The 26,333-nt window shown below is 41.7% G+C and overlaps 2 protein-coding genes, 1 long non-coding RNA gene and 1 other non-coding gene across 6 annotated transcripts in view; 3 read left to right on the forward strand and 1 right to left on the reverse strand.

Annotated features, from left to right (window-relative positions):
* Positions 1-10,607, forward strand: part of UBN2 (ubinuclein 2) — a 90,053-nt gene extending 79,446 nt beyond the window's left edge. The window contains exon 15 of the mRNA XM_023250611.2: positions 7,922-10,607. Within this exon, the coding sequence (XP_023106379.1) occupies positions 7,922-7,960 (39 nt within the window). The 3' untranslated portion in view covers positions 7,961-10,607. The remainder of the gene's footprint in view (positions 1-7,921) is intronic.
* LOC123384050 lies at positions 7,700-16,528 on the reverse strand. Of its 3 annotated transcripts, none has more exons than XR_006594633.1 (3): positions 16,159-16,528; positions 8,718-9,454; positions 7,700-8,475 (listed from the first exon to the last, which is right to left on the reverse strand). It is a non-coding gene; the product is annotated as an uncharacterized LOC123384050 (long non-coding RNA). The 3 variants fall into 3 exon arrangements; XR_006594635.1 differs by lacking the exon at positions 16,159-16,528 and adding an exon at positions 13,370-14,170; XR_006594634.1 differs by lacking the exon at positions 16,159-16,528 and adding an exon at positions 12,048-12,410.
* TRNAR-CCU lies at positions 16,012-16,084 on the forward strand. The gene has a single exon. It is a non-coding gene; the product is annotated as a tRNA-Arg (tRNA).
* Positions 16,529-16,613: 85 nt separating the features above from the next.
* On the forward strand, positions 16,614-20,671 carry FMC1 (formation of mitochondrial complex V assembly factor 1 homolog). The gene is made up of 2 exons (XM_006929412.5): positions 16,614-16,834; positions 20,383-20,671. Exons 1-2 carry the CDS (start codon positions 16,691-16,693, stop codon positions 20,584-20,586), a joined length of 348 nt encoding a protein of 115 aa, XP_006929474.1. The 5' UTR covers positions 16,614-16,690; the 3' UTR covers positions 20,587-20,671.
* Positions 20,672-26,333: the final 5,662 nt, after the last annotated feature.

Raw genomic sequence — 26,333 nt, forward strand, 5'->3', positions numbered from 1 at the left:
TTTTTCCTTTTACTTCTGCATATTTTTGGTGCATTATCATTAAGAGGAAGAATTTTTAAAAGGGATGGTCCTCATGCATGGGGGAGAGAGTAGGCTGCAAATGCCCTCACTAAAAAACAATATTTAAAGACAGATACGCCAAAGCAGATTCTTGGTAGTAATAGCCCCTAAAGATATCTATCGTTATTCAACTACATTCACCTATGTTGTCACCATCTTGTATATTAACATATTTAAAGGTGTTATTGTAAGCAAGATATTTTTAAATCTGTAATTTCCCCAAGTTTCTTTGACCATGGAATTTTTCCCATGTAACTGCAATTAACATTAGGCATGTAAAGCACTTATTAGCACGGTGACGCGTAGCAAGTACTAGGTAAATGTTAGCTTTTATCATCATTCAACCTAGTTCTGTTTTATTACTATTTCTGTAGTTTGGGAAAGTTTCTAAGAAGATACTTGGCCCAAGGAGTTAAGGATTTCAGAATAACCTTTAGAGAGCCAACAAGTAATCCAGAAATGCTCCCAGCCTTCCAGAGTTGAACGAGGGCCAAGTGTCCAGAAGGGGTGTTTCAAAGGAGTATAGTGGAATATGTGCAGCAGGAAGCACTTCTGACACTGTCCATGTAGGCAAGAAATTGTCTCAGGCCTGAGCTTTGCCACAGGAGAGTGGTTGGTTAGGAAACGGGTGCATGGAACAGTTCCTAGGGATGGAGTTCAAAGGCAAAGTGAACCAATTGGTGCTGGAGTTAGTTACTTTGCTTTTCTAAGTTTATTCAAAGGGAGAAATGGATGGTACAAGGATTTCTGTACAGTAATGTAAACGATTGAAACAGCCTAATGCCATGTTAGGATTTGGTTAAATAAACAAAAATAATACTAAGTAAAAAAAAAAATTTTAATAAGAAATGACCAAGATATCCAGGCATTAAGAAAGAGCAGACATAAATATAAATGCACACTGGCGCAGAAAAATAGAAAAACCAACACTCCCAAGTCCAGAGGTGTGGTGTGAGTGCTTGTTCTGTATCCTTTTACTTAAATGTATTTTCAACAAACGTGGATGATGTGAGAAAGGGCTTTTGTTGGTTTGTTTTTAAGAAACAAACAGGTGGGCTTGGTTGAAGAAAGAAAGAAATGGGAAAGAGGCTCTTCCCTGTCTCATCACTGGGAAAAGGGAAAAGACCTTATTTCTTCTACTCAGATCCTGCTAGAGCCCCAAATTGGCTCTGTTTTGGAGGGAAGGCACAATGAACTGCTTGATTTAAAATAAAAATTTTCTTTGGAAAAGATTATCCTTGTACTTGGTTAAAAAAAAAAAAAAAAAGTACCAAGTACATGGGAATACAGAGTGCAAAGTGTGTCTTTCCTGGCTATAGTCCCTGTTTTCTTTCCTCAGAGCAACCACTGCTACGAATTTCTCCAGCTATAAGTATAAATATGTACCTGACTCTTTTAACATAAATTCAGCATACGCACTTTGCTGCACAGTACCTAGCATTTTTTCCAGTTGTCTCAGAGATCATTCCACATCAGTAGATAGGGGTCTGTTCTGTTCTTTTTGACAGCTCACAGTCTTCCATACTTACGGTATCATCACGGTTTATTGTATTTATTTTTATTGATGAGCACTTAGATTACTATCACAAGGCAAACTGTAACATCCTGTGTATGTACATCACACGGAAGTTCGTTTTGGCGTGGGCAGTAATGACCTAACATCCTAGATTTGAAAGTCAGGGTCTGGAATCTCTGACGTTGCTTCTCATCCAAGTAAAGCTTTGAGAAATGCCTGGGAAAATCAATCTCTTGTTTAAAGGAATTTGGAAAATTGGAAATAAAAGCAGAAGAGGTGACTCTGGGTACACCAAGGGTGGAGTCACACGCGAGGGAGATCATGAGTTTCTTCAAAGGACAGCCCCCTCTGATGTGTCATGCGTGTCCTTGCCTCAGAAACGATGGCCCTTCCTCGTCAGTGTGTGCCTTGACATGGCTTGTTTTTCTCTGTCTGTATATTTACCTCTTCTGTGCCCTGTGTCTGTCCCTTTACCATTTCCCCACTATCTTTTTTCTAGTAGGTGGCATAGCATGAAGGAAAACAGGCTGACATTAGATGGGTTCACGAGTCCCCGCTCTGAAGCTGTGACACTAATTTAGACAAGATGCTTACCTTTTAGCCTGTTAACTTATTTCTACAGTGATGATAGCAACGATGGGGTGTGTGGTTGAATTAAGAGACTGGCTATGGAAAGCACCTAGCATAGTGCCTAGCACATAAGAGCTAATTATGGTGGCTACATTATTCTCTCTCTCTCTTCTGCCTTTTTTCTTCTTAAATTCATACTTCCTCTTGCTCTCCTAACTTCCCAAACTATAGAGGTGAAGCCATAGTGTTTTTTTTTTTTTTAATCTTTCTTAAAAAAAGAAAAAAAAGCTTACAGTACAGGAGTGGATAAATATCAGAATTCTTTGATTGCAGATGTCAAACCCCTGGCTTAAAAAGTAACCAGAAACTTGTCTAAAAAGTAAAGTCTGTTAAACACAACAGTAGAGAGAATCTTTTGGTTCGTAGAACTGAGTTGTGTAGAGGTGAGCCTGGAGTAGGGGAAGCTTTATCCAGTGATTCGGCGTCCTCACCGTCTAGCCGTGTCTCTGCCCTGGCATTCGAAGTGCCAAGATTTCACAGATAGCCCTCTGACAGCCTCAGGCTCTCCCTTCGTGGCCAAGTGGCCGCTGCACTTCCAAACTCCATGTGTGTGTCGTGTGTTGGTTTATTTTTGCCTTATGGTACCTCACGTGCAAAGCAGTGCGTTAATCACGTGCCTCCAATCATAGTACATGGTTCACCATCACTCAGTACAGCAACTCATTCCCTCATTTTATTATACATTCAGTTTCTCCTTCCTTCCTTAGTCCCCAGCGCCCTGTGTCTCATAGGTGCCCTCTTGATACGTGCCCCTTGTTATGCATGTTCACTTCTAAAATAGTGCTATTTAGTGCATGTGCAAATTTCATTTGTACGAACAGTCTGGGCCTATACATTTTGCTCTTTCCTACTTTTCTCACTTTTCTTAAATTTGTCCATGTTGCTATGTGTACATCCTGTGTGTTGCTGCTTATCACCGCGTAGTATTCCGTACTATGTATCCACCACGTTCTACATACCCGTTCCTCTGGAGGTGGATACCTAGGTTGCCTCTAATTCCCTGTTATTGCAGGAAAGGCTATAGGCCGTCTCCTGCCGATTGCCTGTTCATCTCCGCTTATTATTTGATTGCGTTGTATCCTTTTGTTATAGATAATACTCTCTTATCAGTTGTAGGTGTGCTTGATATTTTAGTCTGTAACCCCTCTTTCAACTTTGTGGAGGACATCCTGAATTGAACAGAAAATGTTAATTTGTAATAGTCAAATTGATCTATTTGTCTACATGTATGTTGAGGCGCTTGTTAGGAGATATTTCCCTATCCCTGTGTCACAAATATATCTTCCTGCTCTTTCTTCTATTAACTTTATAGTTTTAAATTTTCTCCGTAAAGGTATTGTTCATGTATTGATTTCTAGGTACTTTATAGTTGTCGCTTTTATGAGTGGTATATTCTTCTCCATTCGATACTCTCATGGTTTTTGTGGGTAACGAGGAACGCTGTTGATTTCTGAAAGTTGAGTTTGTGTCCAGCAACTTTTCTGAACTCTCCTATTCCAGTAACTCATCTGATTATTTTATTAGCTTTTCAATGAAGATGATCATATCGTCTACAAAAAATGACAGGGCGCCTGGCTGGTTCACTTGAAGAGCATGCGACTCTTGATCTTGGGGTTGTGAATTCAAGCCCCATGTCGGGTGTCGAAATTACTGAAATCAATACATAACCTTTTCAAAATGACCGTTTAATCTCCCTTCCCAATTCTTTCACTTTCGTCTTATCTTAGAGCATTAGACTGGTCCTTTAATACTATTTAAACAGTAGTGTGAAAGTGACATCTTTGTTCCTTTGTTCCTTGTCTCAATTTTCTCAAGTGTGGTGTTTATTCTAGGTTGTTGGTATATAGATTTTAAGAAGTTAAGAAAGTTCTATTCCTAATTTTCTGGGAATGCTGATCATAAGTGTGAACTGGATTATAGCAAGTACATTCCCCCTAACCCTGATACATGATCAGCACTTCCAGAAAATTTCTGAGAAATGTATTCATAATTTTTTCATTCTTATAATCTTCATTTTCTTTGTTTTCCTCTTGCATTCTGTTTCATTTATACGCATCTTCTCCCTTGTCCTCCTTCAGTCTTGCCAGTTTTCTTCAGTCTTACTAATTTTTCAAGGAATCATGAATTTTATTGGGTGCATATATGTTCGTTACGGTGATATCTCTTTAATCTATTTTTTCCACCAATATGTAATGTCCCTCATTTTTCTTTATGATGTGTTTTGCCCTGATGTCGCAGTTATCTATATTCTGAATAATATCCCATTGTATGAATATATCACATTTTTAATTTATCCATTTATCAGTTGATAGACACGTAGGCTGTTTGTACATTGTGGATATTGCGAATAATGCTGCTGTGAACATTTAGGTACCATACTCCCCCACCCCACCCCTGATCCAAGTGGCATACGTTCCGAGACCCCCAGGGGATGCCTGAAACTGTGGATACTACTGAACCCTCTAGATCCTATGTGTTTTCCTATGCATACATACTGATGATAAAGTTGAATTTGTAAATTAGGCACAGTAAGAGATTGTCAATAATAACTAAAAATAGAACAATTATAACAATATACTGTAATAAAAGTTATGTGAAGATGCTCTCTCTGAAAATATCTCATTGCACCGCCCTCACCCTTCTTGTGGTGACGGGAGATGACCAAATGCCTGCATGATGAGATGAAGTGAGGTGAATGACGTAGGCAGTGTAGCATAGCATTAGACTACCCCTCACCTTCTGACTCTGTGTCCGAAGGCAGATCATCTGCTTCCAGCCCATGGTTGACCGTGGGTGACTGAAATTGCGGAGAAGGGGGACCACTGGACAGGTTTTTGAGTGGATGTATGTGTTCACTTCTCTCAGGTGTGTACCTAAGAGGCCATATGGTAACTCTGCGTAACTTTTTGAGGAACCACAAAACTGTTTCCCACAGTAGCTGAAACATTTTGCACTCCGACTAGCAATATGTGAGAGCTTAAATTTCTCTGCATCCTTGCCAGCACTTGATATTTTCCGTTTGTTTGATGATAGCCATCCTGGTAGGTATGAAGTGGTACCTCATTCTTTTGATTTGCATCTCCCTAATGACTCACGGTGTTGAGTATCTTTTCATGTGCTTATTAAGTGGTTAGTATATTAGGATAATTATAGTATATAGCTTAGTACATTAAGTATAGAAGTACTTTTTCGAGGCGAGTTCCCAAAGAGACTGTTTGCTGTAAAGTCTCTGAGGCCTTGCATGTCTGAACATATTATCTTTGCATTCTCACATTTCAATGAGAGTTTAGCTGGATATAATATTCCAGGTTATTTTCCTTTATCACTTAGAAAACATGATTGCGTTTTGTCTCCAGTGTTTGTTAGAAACATCGATGTCAATCTAATTCTTACGTTTTGTGGACTAGCTGCTCCTTCTCTCTAGCTTTTAGAATTTCATTTTTGTCTTGAATGGTCTTAAATTTCACTAGAACGTGTCAAAGTTTTAGTTTTTCCATATTTACCCTGTGTGGTGCACCATGAGATCTTTGTATTGGAATCTTTTTTATCTTTAATTTTTGAAAGTTCTGGGGCGCCTGGGTGGCTCAGTCGGTTGAGTGACCGACTCTTGATTTCAGCTCAGGTCATGATCTCATGGTTTGTGAGTTTGAGCCCTACCTCGGGCTCTGTCCTGACAGTGTGGAGCCTGCTTGGGATTCTCTCTCTCTCCCCCTCTCTCTGTTCCTCCCCCACTTGTGATCTGTGCTCTCTCTCTATCAAAATAAATAGACTTTAAATTTTTTTTTAAAAAGTTCTTAGGATTTCTGTAAATATTCCCTTTCCTAAATCTATTTCCTCTCTTTCTGGGACACATATCATACATATATTTACATCATATCACCATCATCATCATCATCATCATCATCATCATCTCTTTAATGTTCTCTCATATTTTCCATCTCCTTCCAGTACCTTCTGAGAAAATTCCTTGAGCTGATCTGGATCATTATTCATTTTTCAGCTATGTAGTCATTCTTGTTTTTAGCCAATCTTTTGGCTTTATTCACCTATCACGTATTTCATACCCACTATTTCCATTTCCATGGTTCTTATAGCTGCTTGTTTGTTATTATTGTTCTCCTATCTTAGTAAGGATCTTTACCGTGCTTCTTTTAAGTTCTTGTTTTGTCTTGTTCCATTCTGGCTTGTCTAGCACGATTCGTCCCAGTTATTGTCTCTTTTGTGGTGACTCTACTCCTCAAATATCTGATGATTTTCACTTGGGAGCTTGTTTTGTCCTGGGCTGATAAACAGCTTTTTTAGCTGGTGATGTATATACCAAGGGGAGAGGCCAAGCACCCTAGCATATGCTTTTAAGAAGTGGGTTGGGAGCCTCAGGAGCATTTCCCAGCGCAAAGTCCCAGGTACCAGAGTCAGATTTTGACCCACACTGTGGGTCCAGTCACATGGGTCATTATTTTCTGCAAACTTGCTCACAGTGGCTTATTTCTGTATATTTGGTGATTTTTTAGTATATATCCCTGCACTTTATAACTTCAGCTCTGGGCATTCTTCGAAGCCTAGATTTTTATAAAGTATGTTCCTCTAAAGGGCATTTGAGTTTGCTTCTTCCAAGCTCCTAGGAACATTACCAACCCAGGACCACTTCAAACTAAATGTTAGCTTAGGGATTTCAGGGCCTCAGAGATAGGATGAATTTCAGCCACAAATGCATGTGAATGGTTATTGCTAGTAGTTAGGAACTTTAGAAGAAGGCTCTCCACCCTGCTACCCTACCCTGAGCTGAGATTAAAACAGAAGGGTCTCAGGGCTCCTGGCTGGCTCAGTCAGTAGAGCATGCTACTCTCTGACTTAGGTTGTGAGTTTGAGTCCCACATTGGATGTAGAGATTATTTAAACAATAAAATCTTACACACACACACACACACACACACACACACACATGCAGAAAAGTCTCTTCTTGGTGAAGTCAGGGATATTTTTTTCATTCTCACCAATGAGGCCAATGTTAGGGGTTCCATCATTTTGTAAGACTTTTTGATCTGACTCCCACCATGCTAGTCTGAGGCCGTTTTTCCCTTCTGTCTACAGTAAATTGAAATCCCGACTGTAGACCACCAGGGATCAACAGATAGGTATCTTCAGGGCAAATCAGTGCTCATTTTCCTATTCCTCCTCCTTCCTCACCTCTGGCTACTCTGGCTCCCTTTGCTGTCAGCTCTGTCATGCTCTGAAAAAGTGTTTTTATGTGTTTGTTAAAATTTCACTCAGTGCTTAAGGCGTTTTATATTGAGAGATTTCTCTGCAAGCCTAATCTTTCATAATGTCAAAAACAAAAGTCCTGTATGTATTTTGTATAAGCTCATTATCTCTCTATGTAAATATATAATATGCAAACATTAGTATTGAATATGAAATTATAATATATATGCTACGTAGTATTTAATTCTATATGAACTGTACATTCACATAAGCTAATTATCTATGTAAATATATAGTATGCAAACATTAATATTGAATATGAAATTATAATATATATGCTACTTAGTACTTAATTCTATATGAACTGTACATTCACAGTCCATTTCATAAGTCAGACTCTTGCAGATCACCTACAGCGCATCAGGTGTCCTGATGTAAGAACAGGAGTTCCATAAGGAGGAGGGGTTGACAGTGGTGACTTCATTTACTAAAACGGCACTCTTTCTGTGTCAGTTTCACCAGAAACCCCAAAGGCTGAGAACCAAACCATAGGCGCCAATCTGTCCACATTCTAAAGGGAGGAGGAGCCAGATCACCTATGCACCCACCCTAAGAGGTTGTGAAATGGACCCCGGGAAGCACTAGCTCAATACTGGGAAGGATTAGCTCGGCATCCACCTCAGGCTATGGAAGAGAATGTGAGAGGATTTCTTTGGAAGTAGCTGTCTGTATGCTGGACGTTTCCCCTTCTCCCCAAGCAGGGGAGGGTGGGGGGTGCTCCCTCTTTGCTTCAGGCCAAATGAGGGGGCGCTTCAAGAGGACCACCCGGGGAGTTTGATACAGCCTGCGGAGTTTCAGGGACAAAGGGACTGGTGTCTGACTTCTTCCTAAAGTCTGAAGACAAACTGTCGGTGGCTGGCTCCTTGAGAAGACAGAAGAGGAGAGAAGACTGCGCTCCAAATGGCTTGCACGCCCCAAGTTCCTGGGTTCCCGAAGGCTTGCTGTGCTTCTTGAGAGAGGCAGGCAGGTTTGGCCATTTCAAGAAGGAGTCCGGCCAAAGGGAACACCTGGAGGGAGGAGATGACATCAGTGGCAGGGAGGCTGCTGGAGACCGAGGGGCTGGGGCAGGCACCCTAAGGACCTAGAGACGGCGTGGCCCACAGGGGGACGACAGGTGCGAGATCCCCAGTGATGGATGGAGACTCGAGAACCCGTGAGGAAGCGCCTGTGGGACAAGCAGCCATGGCTTCTCCTACTCCCAGGGGACACCGGCGCCAGCTTACAAGTCAGCCACTCACGTGAGACTTACCCCCTCTCCTTCCCCTGCGGCCACACGAGAGCAGGCCCGGAACAGCCACGAGTGGGAAGAGGTCCTGTGCGAGAAATCAAAATGACGCTGACCGTGACCCCCGTTCTCCCTCAGATTTCCGGGCCGGGGAAGGGAAGAAGTTTTAAAATTAACTGACATTTGAAGTTTTGATCGATCACTCGATGAGACTTGTTGATAGCCAGAACAAGAGACTATTTCTGAAATGATGATGATGACAACTCTTTGGCCTGTTTGTTACTTTGCAGAGACTGGAAAAGCTGTAAATTTCATCCAGGCACACGGGAGACCAAACCATGACCTCAGGTTTGTCGGGGCGTTCACGAGAAAACAGTTACTTTCTTTTTACACAAGTCTGGCTTGTTCCAGGAACAGGTTGCCTTTGAAGAGGTGACCAGCCGATCAGGGGGATGGAGACGAGATGTTGGCCAGGTCCTCCAGCCCTCGTGGCTCATTTTCCAGCCGACGGCAGTCTCACCTTGTCAGTGAGGAGTCTTATTGGGTAGAGTCTGGAGTTTTAATGTTTTACAGACTGGACTTTTTTTTTTCTCCAAACCAAAGAAACACCGCCAATTGTCCTGTTATCTCTTGGAAGAGCTGCGTGAACTGCCGCCGATCTCATGCTGGAAAGGAAGCCTTCAGCCAGGAGGTCCGCAAGCAGCAGGGGTTGAGAGCGATACATCGCGGCTCTCTCTGCCTGCATCTACGGGTCAGCTCGCCTGTTAACAGTAACAGTCACATTTGCTCCTGAGTATTATAACGTACTGAGCTGATACGCTACAGGATGTCATCAGTTAGGTTAATTGGATGAAAAGTAATACCTTTACATGGAAGAAACTATTACGTAATGCAAAGTAGTCATGAAAATCCCGTACACCACAAAGAGACCGAGTGATTCGCTTGCTGCAAAGTATCTACCAGAGTGGCCAAACTTAAAAATGGCTCTTTTTCGTTTACCGAAGTGTTTCTCAATTGCTCTCCTTTTCTGTGACGAGGCTATCAGGAGTGTGCCGCCCGTGAGGTCTGCAGTCTGTTTTTTGACAGCCCGCACTCATTCCCATATCCCTCTGTGTCATGCCCTCTCTGTGTCACAGGGACTGGACTTACGGGAACTACATCTCCCAAACTCCTTTGCCTTCCAGGTTCTGGATGTCATTTCTTTCTGCCAGGGTATTCATGTGAGATTTTTGTAGGTGGGAGGAGAAAGTGGTGTTATTTTTTTCTCTGGCAGCACCTTGCAAAGTGGGTAGGTCCCGGGAGACCTGAAGCTCCGCCCCAGCCTCTAGGTGACCTGTCAGCCGGCGCGTCAGTACTCGGCTCAGCTCGGATGAGCACAGGGGGCGCCCTGCATTCTTCTGACCTGGGTGACGGCAGCGACCTTCTAGTGACTGCTTAGAACTGCTGAACGTTAGTGGCAACTTCCCCAAACTCCGGCAGTCCTTCCCATAGTGCCGCAAGCATCCCAGTGCCCTGCACTCACTTCCTGTTTGCTTGAACAGCCTGCAGTGGGTTCTCTCTTGGTGACTGACCCCTGATGGTCACAGCGCCTACCTAGCTGATATTGTGAAAGAAACGAACATGCCTAATGGGTCTCGTTGAGTTAAAAGTAAGTTTTTAAAGTGATGAATGAGGCCCTGACTGCCTCTTTACAAAAAATTCATGCTATGAAGAGAGAAATTTCAGAATCGATCTTGAGAAATATTTATCACTATGTGATTCTGTGGCCCCAAATAATGTGTTAAACCAACATTTTCAAAATATTGAAACGTATTGAATTGCATTGTTTTCAATAAAGGAAACAATAATCTTTCTTTACTGAGAGAAATTAGGACTTTTTTACTGTTAATAAATAAAATAAAAATATTTTCCAAATATTGTATATTTCATTTTTTTAAAAGCATCCTTTTAATTCTGTTTTGTGCATAGTTTCAATGTGCGTGCTACATTCATGCAGTAGTGCATGTGTATGGTTTAAAAGTAAATACAAAGACTTATGGGGGAGGCACAAGATTTTTACCACTATGGATACACCATCAAAAAAGTTTAGAGGGGTTGCCTGGCTGGCTCAGTCAGTAGAGCATGCGACTCTTGATCTCACAGTCGTGAGTTCAAGCCCCACGTTGGGTCTAGGGTTTACTTACTTACATAAATGAATGAATGAATGAATAAATAAATAATAAAGTACTATCATTAAAAAACTAGAAATCAGTGCTTGGGACACACATCTAAAGTATCACCACTGATGGAAGCCAGCAGCTACACATATATATTCTCTCAGATACACCCTCTTTCATTGGTCCTGGCTCTTTCCCACCAACAATTTCCCCGGATTCCTGTGTGGCTGACTGGCTTGGCTACCCAGCTCCAGTTGCAAAGTTAAGACTGAACGCTCTGGGTCTGTTCCCACAGTTTCACTGGCCACAGAAAACATCCTAGAATCCCTTCCTCCTTCACGGAGCTTGAAGGACCAGAACAGTATCCTCACAATGGTTGGGGAATGGAGGTTGGGTCTCTACTTAAAAGCATGGGCACTAGGGTGCCTGTGTGGCCCAGTTGGTTAAGTGGCTGACTCTTGATTTCACCTCAGGTCCCCATCTTGGGGTCATGAGTTCAAGCCCCATGTTGGGCTCCATGCTTAGCATGGAGCCTACTTTTAAACAAGTATGGGCACTGTCCCACCCCAATACATGCACACACACAAGCTGACTATGCTTACACCATTTGTGTTTCTGCTCAAATGTCACCAAGTCAGTGAAGACATCCCTGAACACATTATAAAGCAGCAGGTCCCAACCCCCTGCCCCAGTTTTACTTTTCTCCATAGCACTCATCACCATTTGGTAAGTTTTTTTTTCAATTTTTTTTTTCAATGTTTATTTATTTTTGGGACAGAGACAGAGCATGAACGGGGGAGGGGCAGAGAGAGAGGGAGACACAGAATCGGAAACAGGCTCCAGGCTCTGAGCCATCAGCCCAGAGCCTGATGCGGGGCTCAAACTCACGGACCGCGAGATCGTGACCTGGCTGAAGTCGGGCGCTTAACCGACTGCGCCACCCAGGCGCCCCACCATTTGGTAAGTTTTGCTTTACCGGATTATTGTCTGTCTTCCCCTTTCTAGAACGGAAACTTCACTGAGTATCAAAGCTTTACCTACTCCGCTTGCTTTTGCTTCCTCAGCATTTGGAAGAGTGACTGACTCATGGCAGATGCTCACTAAAAATTCAAAGAATGATAAAATACTCGCTTTTCCCAGCCACCCTTGACCAAAACAGGGGGACATGACCCAGGCCATGCTCATCAGAAGTACTCACCCCAGAATGGGACTCTTAGGAAAATACTTCATCCATTCCGGCACAAGTGAGAGCAGAGAAACCAGCCAAAACCAGTGTCCCGGAGCAGCAGCTTTGGTGCTGGCGCCCAGTCCCTGTCCATGGTCATTGTGTCTGCATTGTGAAGCTGTAGCAATTATGCCTGGTGGTGTTTGCACTGGATCAGATCTGGGGCAGGATAGTGGGTGAGGTTTCTGAGCCTGGTCTCTGGCCTTACTAGGAAATTCTGAAAATTATCCAGCATCTTTTTTTTTTTTTTAATGTTTATTTATTTCTGAGACAGAGAGAGACAGAGCATGAACGGGGGAGCAGCAGAGAGAGAGAGGGAGACACAAAATCAGAAGCAGGTTCCGGGCTCTGAGCTCTCAGCACAGAGCCCGACGCAGGGCTTGAACTCGCAAACGGTGAGATCATGACCTGAGCCGAAGTCGGTCGCTCAACCGACTGAGCCACCCAGGCGACCCACCCAGCATCTTTTTAATAAAAATCCTTTTTCTGCTGTAACTTTAAAAATGATTTAATATGCTTTGGAGTCAGATTGTCTGAGGCCAAATACCGGTTTTCCACAGACCAGTTAATAATGTTGACTAACCCATGGAGCTATTCTGAGATTATTCCCACATTTCTAAGTGGGAAAAATCAGTACTACCTCATAGGATTGTGGCGAAGGTCAAATGGGACATTGCCTGCAAAGTCCTCCGGGACGCAGTTCACGCATTCGCAACCCTAAGCTATGTAAGGCCAACAGAAGTGTTCTGTTTGGTAATTTATTGTTTTTAACTTGATTGCTAATGTTGAAAAGTCAGGGCACTGCGTAAAAATGCTGGATTTACAACTATTGAAAAATCAGAAGCTCTGGCAACACTGGGTCCACGTGCCGACTTCACACCAAATGAGACTGAGCCGAAAGCGTCCAGCTCCTTTGCGGGAAGTAGCCGCCCACCTGGCCTGATTTATTCTTGTGTTACCTGCCTGGTCTCTGCTGTAGGGTTTCGGGGTTGTAGCCCTGTAACTAGGAATACAAAGATTTTCTAAAGCTGCAAAACTGAGAAATTTGGCTAAATCGTCTCTACAAACTTTTCCAGACTGATTCGGTGTTTTGTTGCTGCACAGTAATCCCAAAACTTAGTGGAATTATTCCCACACAACAGCCATCTTATCATCTTCAATGATTCTTCGGGTTAACTGGGTTTAGCAGGGCAAATCTCTGCTTCAGCTGACACTGGCAGAAACTGTGGACATCTGGACATCCGAGATGGTTTATTCACATAGTCGGCAATCGGTGCTATCAGACGAGAGCTCACCTGGGTCTATCCCAGTACCCCTCCTTGTGCCATGGGGTTTTCATAGCATGGTAGCTAGCCAAGAAGCAGGAAGTGAAAGTTGCCGGTTTTAAGACCTGGTGTTCTACAGAAGTTCCAGAATGTCACTTCTGCTACATTCTATTGGTCAAAGGTAGTCACAAAGCCAGCTCAGATTCAAGAGAGGGAAGGGTACGTGGGACAGGAAATAAGCTTCACCTCTTGATGTAGGGAGCAACATATGTATAAAAAGAGAAGACTGCTGGAGGGCCATCTTTGGAGACTAATGGCTACATATACATATACATAAACATTTCATGAGTATTCACCCTTTCCTAGTGTAAGAATGGCCTAGAGAAGAAGAGTCTCTTGGCCACGCAGTAAAAAGGAATTCACAATTAGTTATTGCCCGTATACAACATAGCAGGTTATTGAAGACCTACTTCCAAAACATTCTCCCAATTCCTCAGAGCTGGTTTAAATTCGCTACATTTTAGAAAGCTGGTTAAACAAATTTATATTGGTAAATAACAAAAATTCAGCCGAGTAAATCTGAAAGATCTAATCAACTTAGGAATCAGGCAGCATCCCCTCTAGCAAGTATAGGGGAGTTCCAAAGGGCTACAGAAAAGGAAAGGTTTTTAAAGGTAGAGAGTTGAAAAAAGGAAATTATTAGCTAAGAATCCATTGTTTTAGGCAAGGTTGCCCTCCTAAGGGGAACAGATGGGGTCTATCAGTAAATGTCTCAATGCTGACCAGGAAATTTCTGCATTGACTGGTTATAGGTTCCATTTGGGAGGCGGGGGGGGGGGGGGGGGGGGAGCTAGGTGTTAATTCTTGGTTTAGTGACTTGCAGGCTTAACTAAACGACACCATTTTTGGCCTGTGGTTTTTCTCTTTAACAATGTTCAGAGAAGAATAACTGATAGCATTCTCCCCAGCCCCTACTGCAGATGAGATGTGCCTTTTATTTTTATTTATTTATTTAAATGAAATTTATTGTCAAATTGGTTTCCATACAACACCCAGTGCTCATCCCAAAAAACACCCTCTTCAATACCCATCACCCACCCTCCCCTCTCTCCCATCCCCCATCAGATGTGCCTTTTAAAATCACATACTTGTGGGGCGCCTGGGTGGCGCAGTCGGTTAAGCGTCCGACTTCAGCCAGGTCACGATCTCGCGGTCTGTGAGTTCGAGCCCCGCATTGGGCTCTGGGCTGATGGCTCGGAGCCTGGAGCCTGTTTCTGATTCTGTGTCTCCCTCTCTCTCTGCCCCTCCCCCATTCATGCTCTGTCTCTCTCTGTCCCAAAAATAAATAAACGTTGAAAAAAAATTAAAAAAAAAATAAAATCAGATACTTGTAAGTTGATAAATATTTTATGAATGCCACAGGGAGAAATTAATTCACTCATATGAAGTCATTCTAGTCTGGTTTCCTCTAAGGTCGATTCTGGAGGTGTCAGGATTCCAGCCAGAGTATGAACCTTAAAGTTACCTTAAAGTTGGCCACTGTTCTCCAGACAGGGACCTAGGAGGAGGGACCTATTAAGAGTGGGAAGTAGGAGTCTGCGCGGTTGCATCCTGATTCACGGGAAAGATAATGAAACGGAGACACAGGTAATCCACACGTAAAAGGAAAGATTAACATGTCATCTAGAGAATCTAGAGGAATGCACAGGTGAAATAAATCATTTTCGCTTTACCATACTGACCACAAAGGCCTAAAGCAGTGTCTGACCTAGACTTCTCAAGGAAACTGGAAGCCCGAAAGGTAAATATTAATACAAATGGCTAAACTTCAGGCGGAGAAAATAAGACAAAGGGAGGCGAGGAAGACAGAGAAGTTGAGACACCTGGCGCAGAAAGAGTGTGAGGAAACGACTAGTGAGAGATGACGGTTACGATACAGGCAAGTCTCCGGGGCAATGGAGAGCCACTGCGAGATTTTAAACGAGGAATTAAGGTCGCTGATAACTCAAGAAACCCAAGTTATACAGTTAGACACAGAATCAGAAAAAGAACTACTAATTATTTCTAATTAACGAATTCCTAGCGAATTAAATAATAAATTCCCGCTGTCCTACGTTCATTCTGACGGGGCAATTCAGAAGGTAAGCTACACATTCACAACTCGCCAATGCCTCTGCGGAAACGGCCTCACCCCTACAACCGGAAACAGAAAGTGACCGCTGCGGACGCCACCTAACGGCGTGTTGGAGCCAAGCTAAGTGGGAAAGCCGCACCACCGGAAGGGGCCGGCTGTTTCCGGTAAAAATCCGACCCAGCCGCAACTCAGAGGGCGAGTCTCCGAGATTCGGCCAATGTGCCCCGAGCACTCGGCTCCGCGACATCGTATGCCCGCTTTTGCGCAGGCGCGGGGTTACCGGGCAGGCAAACGCGTACGCAAAACCGTGCGCGCGCCCGTCCTCCGTCCGGCGCATCGGTGCTGATTCGAGGGTAAAGCCTTTGGAGCTGGAACGCGGACTCTTGTTCTCTGAACTACAACTCCCAGCATGCCTCACCCCTCATAGTGGTACTAGGTGTGGTTTCTCAGGATAGGTTAAAAGGAGACCTAAGTGACGATGACGTACCAAAGAGGAAAAAAAAATTGAATACGTTGTTGGAGCGCCTCGCTCACAGAAGCCCCAGTGGCCTAATGGATAAGGCATTGGCCTCCTAAGCCAGGGATTGTGGGTTCGAGTCCCATCTGGGGTGGCGAGACTTTTGTCTTGGAAAGGATTTTTGCTACTCTTAAAGAACTATACCGAAATATGCTAACTTAATTTTACCTTTTAAAAATGGGAAGTATACGTGTCGTTTTCCTAAGTGTTGGGCTACTGCTTGAGAGAATAAGCATATTCCATTTCCTTCTTCTGAGCCACCACAGTGCCGTAAGATTTCTGGAAAGTCAGTGCTCTGAATTCTGATATCCCCTCTGGGTATCCTTCGTGTTCTAGTTCAAATCAACATCCATTCCCACCAGGCCCACTTATTCTCGAGACTCCGCGGTCAGTTAATGACGTCTTAAATGACGCAGTCACCAAAGACCCTCCTTTCCTCTAGCCCGGCCTTTCTCGGTGTTTCTTAAGGAACTTTGAGTCAGTTACACTCGGCTTTCGTTTGCTTCTGTCTTAACTCCTGAGGGCGCCTCTCGGCGTTTGATTAGTAAAGCTGTGCGGAGAAGGGAAGTGAGACATTCCACTACTCGGCGATCGAAGGGGGGACCCGGCAGTGTCGGTCCGACCGTACCATTAAGCAGCTGGGCGGGGGTGAGGGAGTTAGAGGGGCGTAGGGCGCCATTGGGCACCACGCTCCGAGGACATGAAAATGGCGGCCTTAGGGTCGCCGGCACGCACTTTACGAGGCCTTCTACGGGAGTTGCGCTACATGAACGCGGCCACTGGCCGACCCTATCGCGACACTGCAGCCTATAGGTACCTCGTGAAGGCTTTCCGTGCGCATCGGGTACGGAAGCCCGTGTCCGGGTGCTCCAGCGGCCGTGGCCGTTCCCTGAGGAAGGAAGGGGGAAGGGGGTGAGATCTAGCTGGGGGGTAGGGAGCGTCTGGCCTCAGCCCCTGCATTTCTGAAACCGACCCTCCCACCCAGCCCTGGTTCTGGCCAAGCTTACCCAGGCCCTAGTCCTTGGTCTATGGCCTAAGCCCGGGGACTAACCAAGGAGCGGGGATTTCATTGGCTGGTCTTTTGCAGGTGCAGAGGACAAAGTCAGAGCCATGGAAGTGGAGGGGATGGGGCGGGGGTTGGTAAAGGAGAGATGCACTTGATGGAGAGTGTAGGGTCACCAGCTGCAGCTAGATCAACCACTCTCCTCATCCTTCCCATGGTAGTTATTCTAAAAACCATTTTTTGAGGCGGAAAATAACTGTAATAAGATGAGGAATATTAAGAATTTGGCAGGAACCGTGTTTCACTTATGTTGTATTTCATTCCCCATTTAAAGGAAATGGTGCCTGTGGAGCTGAACTGGAGATCTGTAATGACATTGCGCTATCACAACATTAATGTGATATCTGACCAGATAATTTTTTTCCTTCTGTAGCAGATAAATATGAACATATGGGAAGCCATCCTTGGGAAATTCCTTTGTGAACTCCACACTCCATATTCCCGTTAGGCAAGATCGGGTGGAAGAAGATGTTTTATTTTTCAAATGGGGCAACTGAGGCTCAGGGACCCCGTGCAAGGACTTGTATAGGAACAACTAGAAGTTAAATTCCCAAATAACCGGTCTTCCATTTAATAGCTGTCTTTAGAATTACGGATTGGGCTTTGAAGGAAGTTGCAAGCTATCTCCAAAATAGTACGTTGGAGAGTCATCTTGGGCTTTAGGGTAGGAAAGTGTCTTTTGAGCAATGTGGGAAAAAGGAGAACCAGGATCCTGTTGAATCTTTAAGCTATGGAAGTTAGAATGCATTATGTTAGAACTAAAATTCAAACATTTTTACCTTTTTATCAAGATCTATATAGATCAAGATCTATATAGATCCAGATCTATATATAGATCAAGATCTATATATAGATCAAGATCTATATAGATCCAGATCTATATATAGATAAGATCTATATATAGATCCAGATCTATATATAGATCAAGATCTATATATAGATCTGGATCTATATATATAGATCAAGATCTATATATATAGATCAAGATCTATATATATAGATCCAGATCTATATATATAGATCCAGATCTATATATGTATAGATCAAGATCTATATATATAGATCAAGATATATATATCAAGATATATATATGTATAGATCAAGATCTATATATGTATAGATCAAGATCTATATATATAGATCAAGATATATATATCAAGATCTATATATGTATAGATCAAGATCTATATATGTATAGATCAAGATCTATATATATAGATCAAGATATATATATCAAGATCTATATATGTATAGATCAAGATCTATATATGTATAGATCAAGATCTATATATATAGATCAAGATATATATATCAAGATATATATATGTATAGATCAAGATATATATATATATCAAGATATATATATGTATATATCAAGATATATATATATATATATATAATTTTATCAAAGTAAGTTCTATACCCAACGTGGGGCTAAAATTCAAAAACTTTTTAAAGGCCACAGTGTTAGGGACTTCTAGGAACTTGGCTAAAATGATGAATCAGATGCACACGGGTCCTGTCTTTTAAGAAGTTTACGAAGAACTCTACAAGAAAGCACTTGGAATAAGAAAGTGCTAAGAGCATAAACAACTGGAGGTCCTTGTATAAAGAAGGATTTCAGGAGGAAACTAAGCAGGGACCTGATGTGTAAATTGGAGTTTGCAAGCAAATGGGGGTTGGGGAAGATGAGGTCCAGGTCGAGAAGCTGCACAACTGAAAAGCCCAGAGGTGAGAACAGACATTTGAGACTGGTTGAAGCTTAAGGTGTGGTAGGTGAAGTAGAAGTTGTGGTAGGCAGGAACTTATTAAACTTCATTGTAAATGTAATGGAAGGTCATTCTAAGATTTTTAAGATGACATGATTATAGCTGTACCACCTTATGGGGGCATTATTGCTCTCGAGAGGCTCTCAAATTTTGTGTAAATTCATGTTACAAGTTTCAGAAACACAGCAAGGATATGAAGAATGGTTTGTTTCCTGCTGGCTCAGAGCTAGCTCAATAACCATCTATGCCCATTTTCTCCATCCTTTCCCTTAACTGAAGGGGTTCAGTTAGGGAGGAACCTCTGCCTTCTCCTTAGAGAAAAAAAAAAAAATTTTTTTTTCATTTGATTTCATTTGGTCTCTTGTGATTCATATACTGTTTATATATTGCTGACCCTTCTGTCCTGACTCATGATTCAGGCTTAGCTGAATCATGGCCTACACTAACAGAATTCTTGTTTCCAATCTTTATCAGTTTTGGTGTTTATTAGAGAAATGGATGTTAACCTTTTTTAAAAGTTTGACATTGGTGTTGTTCATTCACAGATTTTTACTTATAAAAAGTTAACTGATTAAAGCAGATAGTTCTTTTTTTGAGCAGCTTATGAGTGTTATTTTCACATATGTGATCTGCAGATCTTTTTTTGTATGTGTGATGTGCAGATCTTAAACCACACTTTCTGGTTTTCAGATTCCAACTCTACATATTCAAGTAAAGAAAGGTCAAAGGGGTTTACATAGGCAGTGGTACACAGAGGTTAATCTACATTTAGAGAAACACAGGGCTCCTTAAGTATTTTAAGCTATGTACACATCTCTGTCTCACCTTTTCTTCCTTTTCTCACAACTTCAGAACGCAAAGTTAAATAAAGGACAGTGTACTAACTCTGGGAATTAATTGTGATGAAGAAAAAACAAGTTTGGAATTATTGGCGACTTGTGAATGGATATCATTTCTAGCTACTTAACAGTTATCAGAATATGGGTTTTTCAGATGGATAAGTAAATTATAATGAATAGATGCATATTAATTTTATATATAAAGGCTTCATTTTGTTATGTTGAGGACAAAGCTATTATTTTTCAGACAAAATGGTTTTACTTTTCATTGAAATGATAATCATATACCACCTTGACCAAAGTCAGAAATATAAAAATCAGACTCATTTGTTTGAAGGGGAGAAAGTTCTATACACCTTAGGCGACATTAATGATTATAGTTTCCTATCTCTGCCAGTAACCAACTATTGAGCCCCTCTGGGCTTTAGTTTCTTCATTTGTAAAACAAGAGTGTTGAAATGACTTTTTCAGTTATTAAAATATGAGGACACTCAATGAAACTCCTCTGTGAAACTCCTTGTAAACTTCCTCTTCAATTAATTAGAGGTCAGGTTCCCTAATCAACGGAGTGTCTCTACATATGTAATTAGTATATACATATGCATGTTTATATTTCCTTTGTGCAGTTTACTTCCATTCTAGAGAATGCTTATTAGATCTCTCTGGCTCTGTATCTGTAGCTGGGCTGTTAATAAAGTATGTGACCTTGCTGCTTCTCCAGGTTACCAGTGAGAAGTTGTGCAGAGCCCAACACGAGCTTCATTTCCAAGCTGCCACCTATCTCTGCCTCCTACGCAGCATTCGAGAACATGTGACCCTTCATCAGGAATTTCATGGCAAGGGTGAGCGCTCAGTGGAGGAGTCTGCTGGCTTGGTGGGTCTCAAGTTGCCCCAGCAACCTGGAGGGAAGGGCTGGGAGCCATGAGAATGGAGAGATTCCTTGGATGCTGCCTTCATACAAGAACTTAATCATTTCTATGTATTTATCATTAAATTTGTTTCTAAGTTTAGGGTTTTTCTCTAATTTTGTCAACTGAGTGTTTCTTAGGTTTTATTCTTACTCAGTGAATTTACTGAACTTCTTACATTAGGCTGATGCTCTTCATTTTTTTAAAACTTTATTATTTTTATTTTTAAAGTATACAAACCTATTGTGTTAAGTAATTCAAATGGTATAGAATATAAAATAAAAGCTTCCTTTTCTTTTCCCTTGTCCCTCCCTTCTCCCATCCCTGTTAACTGGTGAGAAATGTTGCTAACAGTTTGGTGTGTGTCTTTCCAGCTATTTCCTGTCCTTATACAAGCATACGATTATATTTATGCATGCCCGCACACGTGCACACACACGCACACTTTAGTACAAAACACAAAAATATGATGTGTTTTAAGTTAGTGACAGGAAACAGGTGGCATACTCAATTAAATAGGGTTGCTGAGGAGAGTTAATGAAGGGGTAGATAAAGATGTGATGCTCCTAGAGGCTAGCAACATAGGCTGAGTTGACCCTTAGGTGTAGGAATATGACCACCACTCAACTGCAGGCTGCAGAGAGGAAGTCCAGGGAGAAGGAGATGGAATGAGCATAGTGATTTATGCCTTCTAATCTGTCAAATTGTTATTCACCTTGAATTCTCTATCAGGGTAAAGGGCTCCCAACCACACACTTGGCTGACCGAGTAAACTACTTGGGCTTCATTCTGTATTCCTGACTCTTCTTAGTCTCCATATCTAGTCAATCAGTTTTTGCTTCTGCAATGGCTCTGACATCCCACCCCCTCCCCCCCTCCCCCCCCCCCCCCCCCCCGGCCGCCCCTGTCTCTTCATTGCCTCTCTTCTTGTTCAAGCACTAACAGTCTTTTGTCTGAACTACTAAACTAGTCTCATAAATGGTCTTTTTGCTTCTAACATTCTTGAATAGAAATTACTCTTTCTGTGAACTACCAGTGGTTATCTGTGACCACTTTGTGGCCTAGGTTGGTTTCTTGTAGGCACGTCTTACAGCTTCTTTTTCCCTGGACTCAAGCTCCTGAAGAGTAAGGGCCAGTCTCATGCATCTTTGTAGGCTCCAAAGCACCATCCATGGTGACTCACACGTAGCATTATTCCATATTCTGAATACATAGCTCAGTACTACTCGCTAGGAGTACAATCTGAACAGAACTATTCATAAAGCATTCCAAACACCATCTCTTCTAAGAGATCAACATAAAAACAATAGTATTAAGAGGTCAAACAAGCATTTATTCAATTAACAGATCAAAAAACTGGAAAAATTTAACACACTTTGTTTCCCATTTTATTTCATGAGCATGAGTGTATTATTATTTTAATGTTTATTTTTGAGATAGAAAGTATGAGTGGGGGAGGGGCAGAGAGAGAGAGGGAAGGAGAGAATCTGCAGCAGGCTCCATGCTGTCAGCCCAATCAATGTCCGAAGCGGGGCTTAAACCCACAAACCGCAAGATCATGACCAGAGCTGAAGTCAGAGTCTCAACTACTGAGCCGCCCAGGCGCACCAGGTATGAGTACATTATCTGAAGATATCTTACTTTTATAAAATAAAGAAAGCAAAAGGACTAGGGTATGTTGATGTTTTGATTTCCTTCGTTGTTACGATATCATATATACAATAAAGTTTGGGGTGCCTGGGTGGCTCAGTTGAGCATCCGACTTCAGCTCAGGTCATGATCTCACAGCTATTGAGTTCGAGCCCCACGTCAGGCTCTCTGCTGACAGCTCAGAGCCTGGAGTCTGCTTTGGATTCTGTGTCTCCCTCTTTCTCTGCCCCTCTCCTGCTTGTGTTCTCTCCAAATAAATAAACATTAAAGTTATAAAAAAAATAAAGTTTGAGGCAGAATTACCTAACCAGGGTAAGATATTTATTATGGGTTTGAAGTGATAGAGACCTAGGTTTTAACCCACTTTTGTAATTCACCAGCTGTGTTATCTTGGGCAGATTAGTTGACCTGAGTTTGTTCCTTCTTTTGTAAAATGGGAATGCCAACAAGGTGGTTGTATGTAATAAATACATAAAATACTTGCACAGTAAATAAGGAGTACTTGACAAAAAGAAAATCTTACTATTTTTAATCATTTTACTATACTTTCCTTCTTTTATCATGAACCCTTCTCTAAACCCCATTGCCACCTATCTTCTGGATTATAGACAGGGTTTTTTTTTACTTTGATTTGCTCAGGCAAATCTTTTTTAAATAGATTTTTAAGATTTTATTTTTAAGTATTCTCCATGTCCAACATGGGACTCAAACTCACAACCCTGAGATCAAGAGCTGCACGCTCTTCTGACTGAGCCAGCCAGGTGCCCCTGCTCAGGCCATTTCTATCCATGTATGTTCAAACCTGTACCTTTTACTAATGGTCTTACCAACAAGAATTAGTTGAACTCAGTTTTAGAAATAGAAGGAAATGATTTTGGACCACAAGCTATTCAACTTTCTATCTTGGGAGTTCCAAGAACTGAGGTTTTTGCACTGTGTTAATTTGCTGCTCTAGTGTTTGATGTGCTACATGCTTTGTCACATTCCTTTACTTTGCTGTCTCTTTTACCCTTGCTCCTTTATTTTCAACTGCTTCCTCTCACTGAATTATATAGTAGCATTTAAATATGTTCCAGGCTCTTTCATCTAAAAACATACTCAACCTCTTACACAAATGCCTTTTCAGTTACTACCTCTTCATTTAAAATATGAAATAAGCTGTATTGAAGTATAATATAATCTATCCATTTTAAGTGTGCAGGCCAATGAATAATGACAAGTGAATACATCTGTGTAAGAACCACCCCATGAAATTTAAAGAACCTTTCTGTAACCCCCAAAAGTTGCCCTGTGCCCCTCTGAAGTCAATCCAGTTCCCTTTCCCCACACCTCCCAGGCAACCACTGACTTGCTTGCTGTCAGCAGAAATTAGTTTGGCCTGCTCAGGGATTTAATCCAAATGCAGTCATATAGTATGCACTCTTTTGAGTAGCATACTGATTGTGAGGTTAATAATCCATGTTGCATGTGTCCATTTTCTGCATTTTTCACTGCCCAATTATCCTCAATCCACTGTAGTCTGGTTTCTGCCCCTCTGCCAGAACTGCCTTGCAAGCTTACAAATGACCTTCAGGTCACTAAACTCAGTGGATCATTCCTTATCTTGTTTGATCTCTAGGGAGCATATTTTTTCTTAAGTAAACTCTCAACAGGGGTCATGAATTCATGACCCTGAGACGAAGATTCCCATGTTCTACTGACTGAGCCAGCCATGTGCCCCTCTAGGAAGCATTTGACACTATTCACCATTATTTTCTCATGGCTTCGAGGACCTCACATTCTTGTTTTCTTCTCTTGCTCTAGCCATTTGTCTTCAGTTTCGTCTTCTGCATATCCCTTATATATGTTGATGTTCCTCAGGTTCAAATCTAGGTTGTTACTTCAAACTTGGTATGTTTTCCCTGGCTTCAATTATCATCAACAGGCTAACTCCAGCCAAGCCCTGCTGTAAACCTGTATGTCCAGCTGCTTCACAGACAACACTACTTAGATGATTCAAAGGCATCTTAAATTCAATGCATTCAAAATAGAACTTCATCATCTTCCCCTATAAATCTCTCTGCCACTGCCACTTGTGCCAGTTGCTCAAGCCAGAAAATGGGAGTTATTCTTGATTGCTTCTGCTCCTTCATACCCTCAGTTAAATCACCACTGAATTAATTAAAGTCTACCTCCTAAGAATCTCTTGAATCTCTAATACTCTAGGTCCAGAGTTCGTACCTCTTGTATCTCTTTCCAGAACCACTTTTGTCCCTTATAAATGTAGCACATAAAGACACATATTTGGCTTCAGGGCATTTGCCAGTTTTGTAGTAACAGCTTCAGTATTAAAACTGAGCTGTAGTTTTGGTGGGTTTGTAGGGTTAGGGATGCAAAAGGCAAAGTCTAGGGCCCTTCAAGGTAGGCACTCTAAAAATCCACATCCACTTGCATCTAGAATCCTCAAGTTCACCCTAAAGGATGAACTGTAAGCAAAAAGTCCTTGCTAGGTTTTCAGCCCAGATTTTTGTCATTTTGGTGGTCAAGAGGAATTGAGACCTTGAACTTGTATTATGGTGGTCCTTGACTAGTAAGGTCTTCAGTGACCGACAGAGAAAAATAAAAATCTTCTCTGGAGGAAGATATTAGATCTTAGGCAAGGGGCCCCTGGGTGGCTCAGTCGGTTAAGTGTCCAACTTCAGCTAGGGTCATGATCTCACAGTCCATGAGTTTGAGCCCTGCGTCAGGGTCTGTGCTGACAGCTCAGAGCCTGGAGCCTGCTTAGGATTCTGTGTCTCCCTGTCTCTCTGACCCTCCCCTGTTCGTGCTCTGTCTCAAGAAAATAAACGTTAAAAAAATTTTTTTTTTAGATCTTAGGCTTATACTATTCCCATACATATTTTTTCAGATACATGTTCAGCACATAAAGATAACCAGACACACAAGAAAACAAGACTCCAAAAGTGAAAAAAGCAGAAATAATAGACAACAGGAACAAAACTACAAAAAACTTCAGATAATTAGATTTAGTAAACTCAGATTACAAAACAATTATGTTCACTAAGTTCAAAGAATAGCCAGGCTTGAAAATTTTATCAAGGAACCAGAAACTATTTAAAAAAAAAAAAAAAAAAAAAAAAAGACACAGAAGACTTGAGAAAGAACTCAATAAAAACTATAGAACTGAAAAAAATAATTCAATTTATGGATTTAGCAGCAGGCTAGATTCAGCTGAAAGGAGACTAGTGAACTATAAAATTTGTCAGAAAATAAAAGTACCAGAAGGCAGCTTGTCAAGACAAGGTAGAAAATGCAGAGTAAAGAAATCTAGACAATACATTGAAAATTGTCTAATAAACACTTATTTGGAGGTCTAGAAATTGATGAGTGAGAAACAGTATTTAAGAACAGCTAAACACTTCTTGGAATTGACAAAAGACAAGTTTACAGATTCTAAAAGCTCAATGAATCCTCAAAGCAGAAAAAAAAAAATATATATATATATATATATCCACACCCAGAGACATTATAGTAAAATTGCAGAAAACCAAGAGCAAAAAGAACAAAATTTTAAAGCAGCCAACTATCTGCAAAGGAGTAACAGGCTGAAAACTGACTTCACAGGAGCAAAGTTAAGCAGAAAGATGGTGTGCACATGTTGAAGAAACTTCAAACCTAGAATTCTATACCCAATAAAAATACCCATCTAGAATTAAGAAAAGCAAAAGAGCAAGCTTTTAAGGCAAAAAATGGGACAGTTCCCCACGAGCAGAGCAACACAAAAGCAAACTCTGAAGAGGTTAGGCAAACTCCAGTAAAATGCTAGATAGTAAATATTTCAGTCTTGCTGGCCATACAGTATGTTCTCTGTCACAACTACTCAACAATGCTGTCGTAGTGCAACAGCAACCATAGACAATAGTAAATGAATGAGCCTGGCAGCATTCCAATGAACTATTCAGAAAAATGGGCAGTGGGCTGGATTTGGCCTGTGGGCTGTAGATTGCTGACTCCTGTCCTAAAGTTTAAACTTCAGACAAAAGGGAAATGATTCCAGATGGAAAGGCAGAGATTCCAGAAGGAATGAAGAAAAAAGAAAGTGGTAAATAGATGAGCATTACGTGAAGTTTAGCTT

This window comes from Felis catus, chromosome A2, assembly GCF_018350175.1.
Source record: "Felis catus isolate Fca126 chromosome A2, F.catus_Fca126_mat1.0, whole genome shotgun sequence".
NCBI lineage: Eukaryota > Metazoa > Chordata > Mammalia > Carnivora > Felidae > Felis > Felis catus.

Excerpts from the sequence above, each read along its gene's own strand:
- FMC1 (XM_006929412.5), top strand. The coding sequence starts at position 16,691 with ATGAAAATGGCGGCCTTAGGGTCGCCGGCACGCACTTTACGAGGCCTT. Across the intron at positions 16,835-20,382 it reads AGGCTTTCCGTGCGCATCGG|GTTACCAGTGAGAAGTTGTG; the intron begins GTACGGAAGCCC and ends CTGCTTCTCCAG.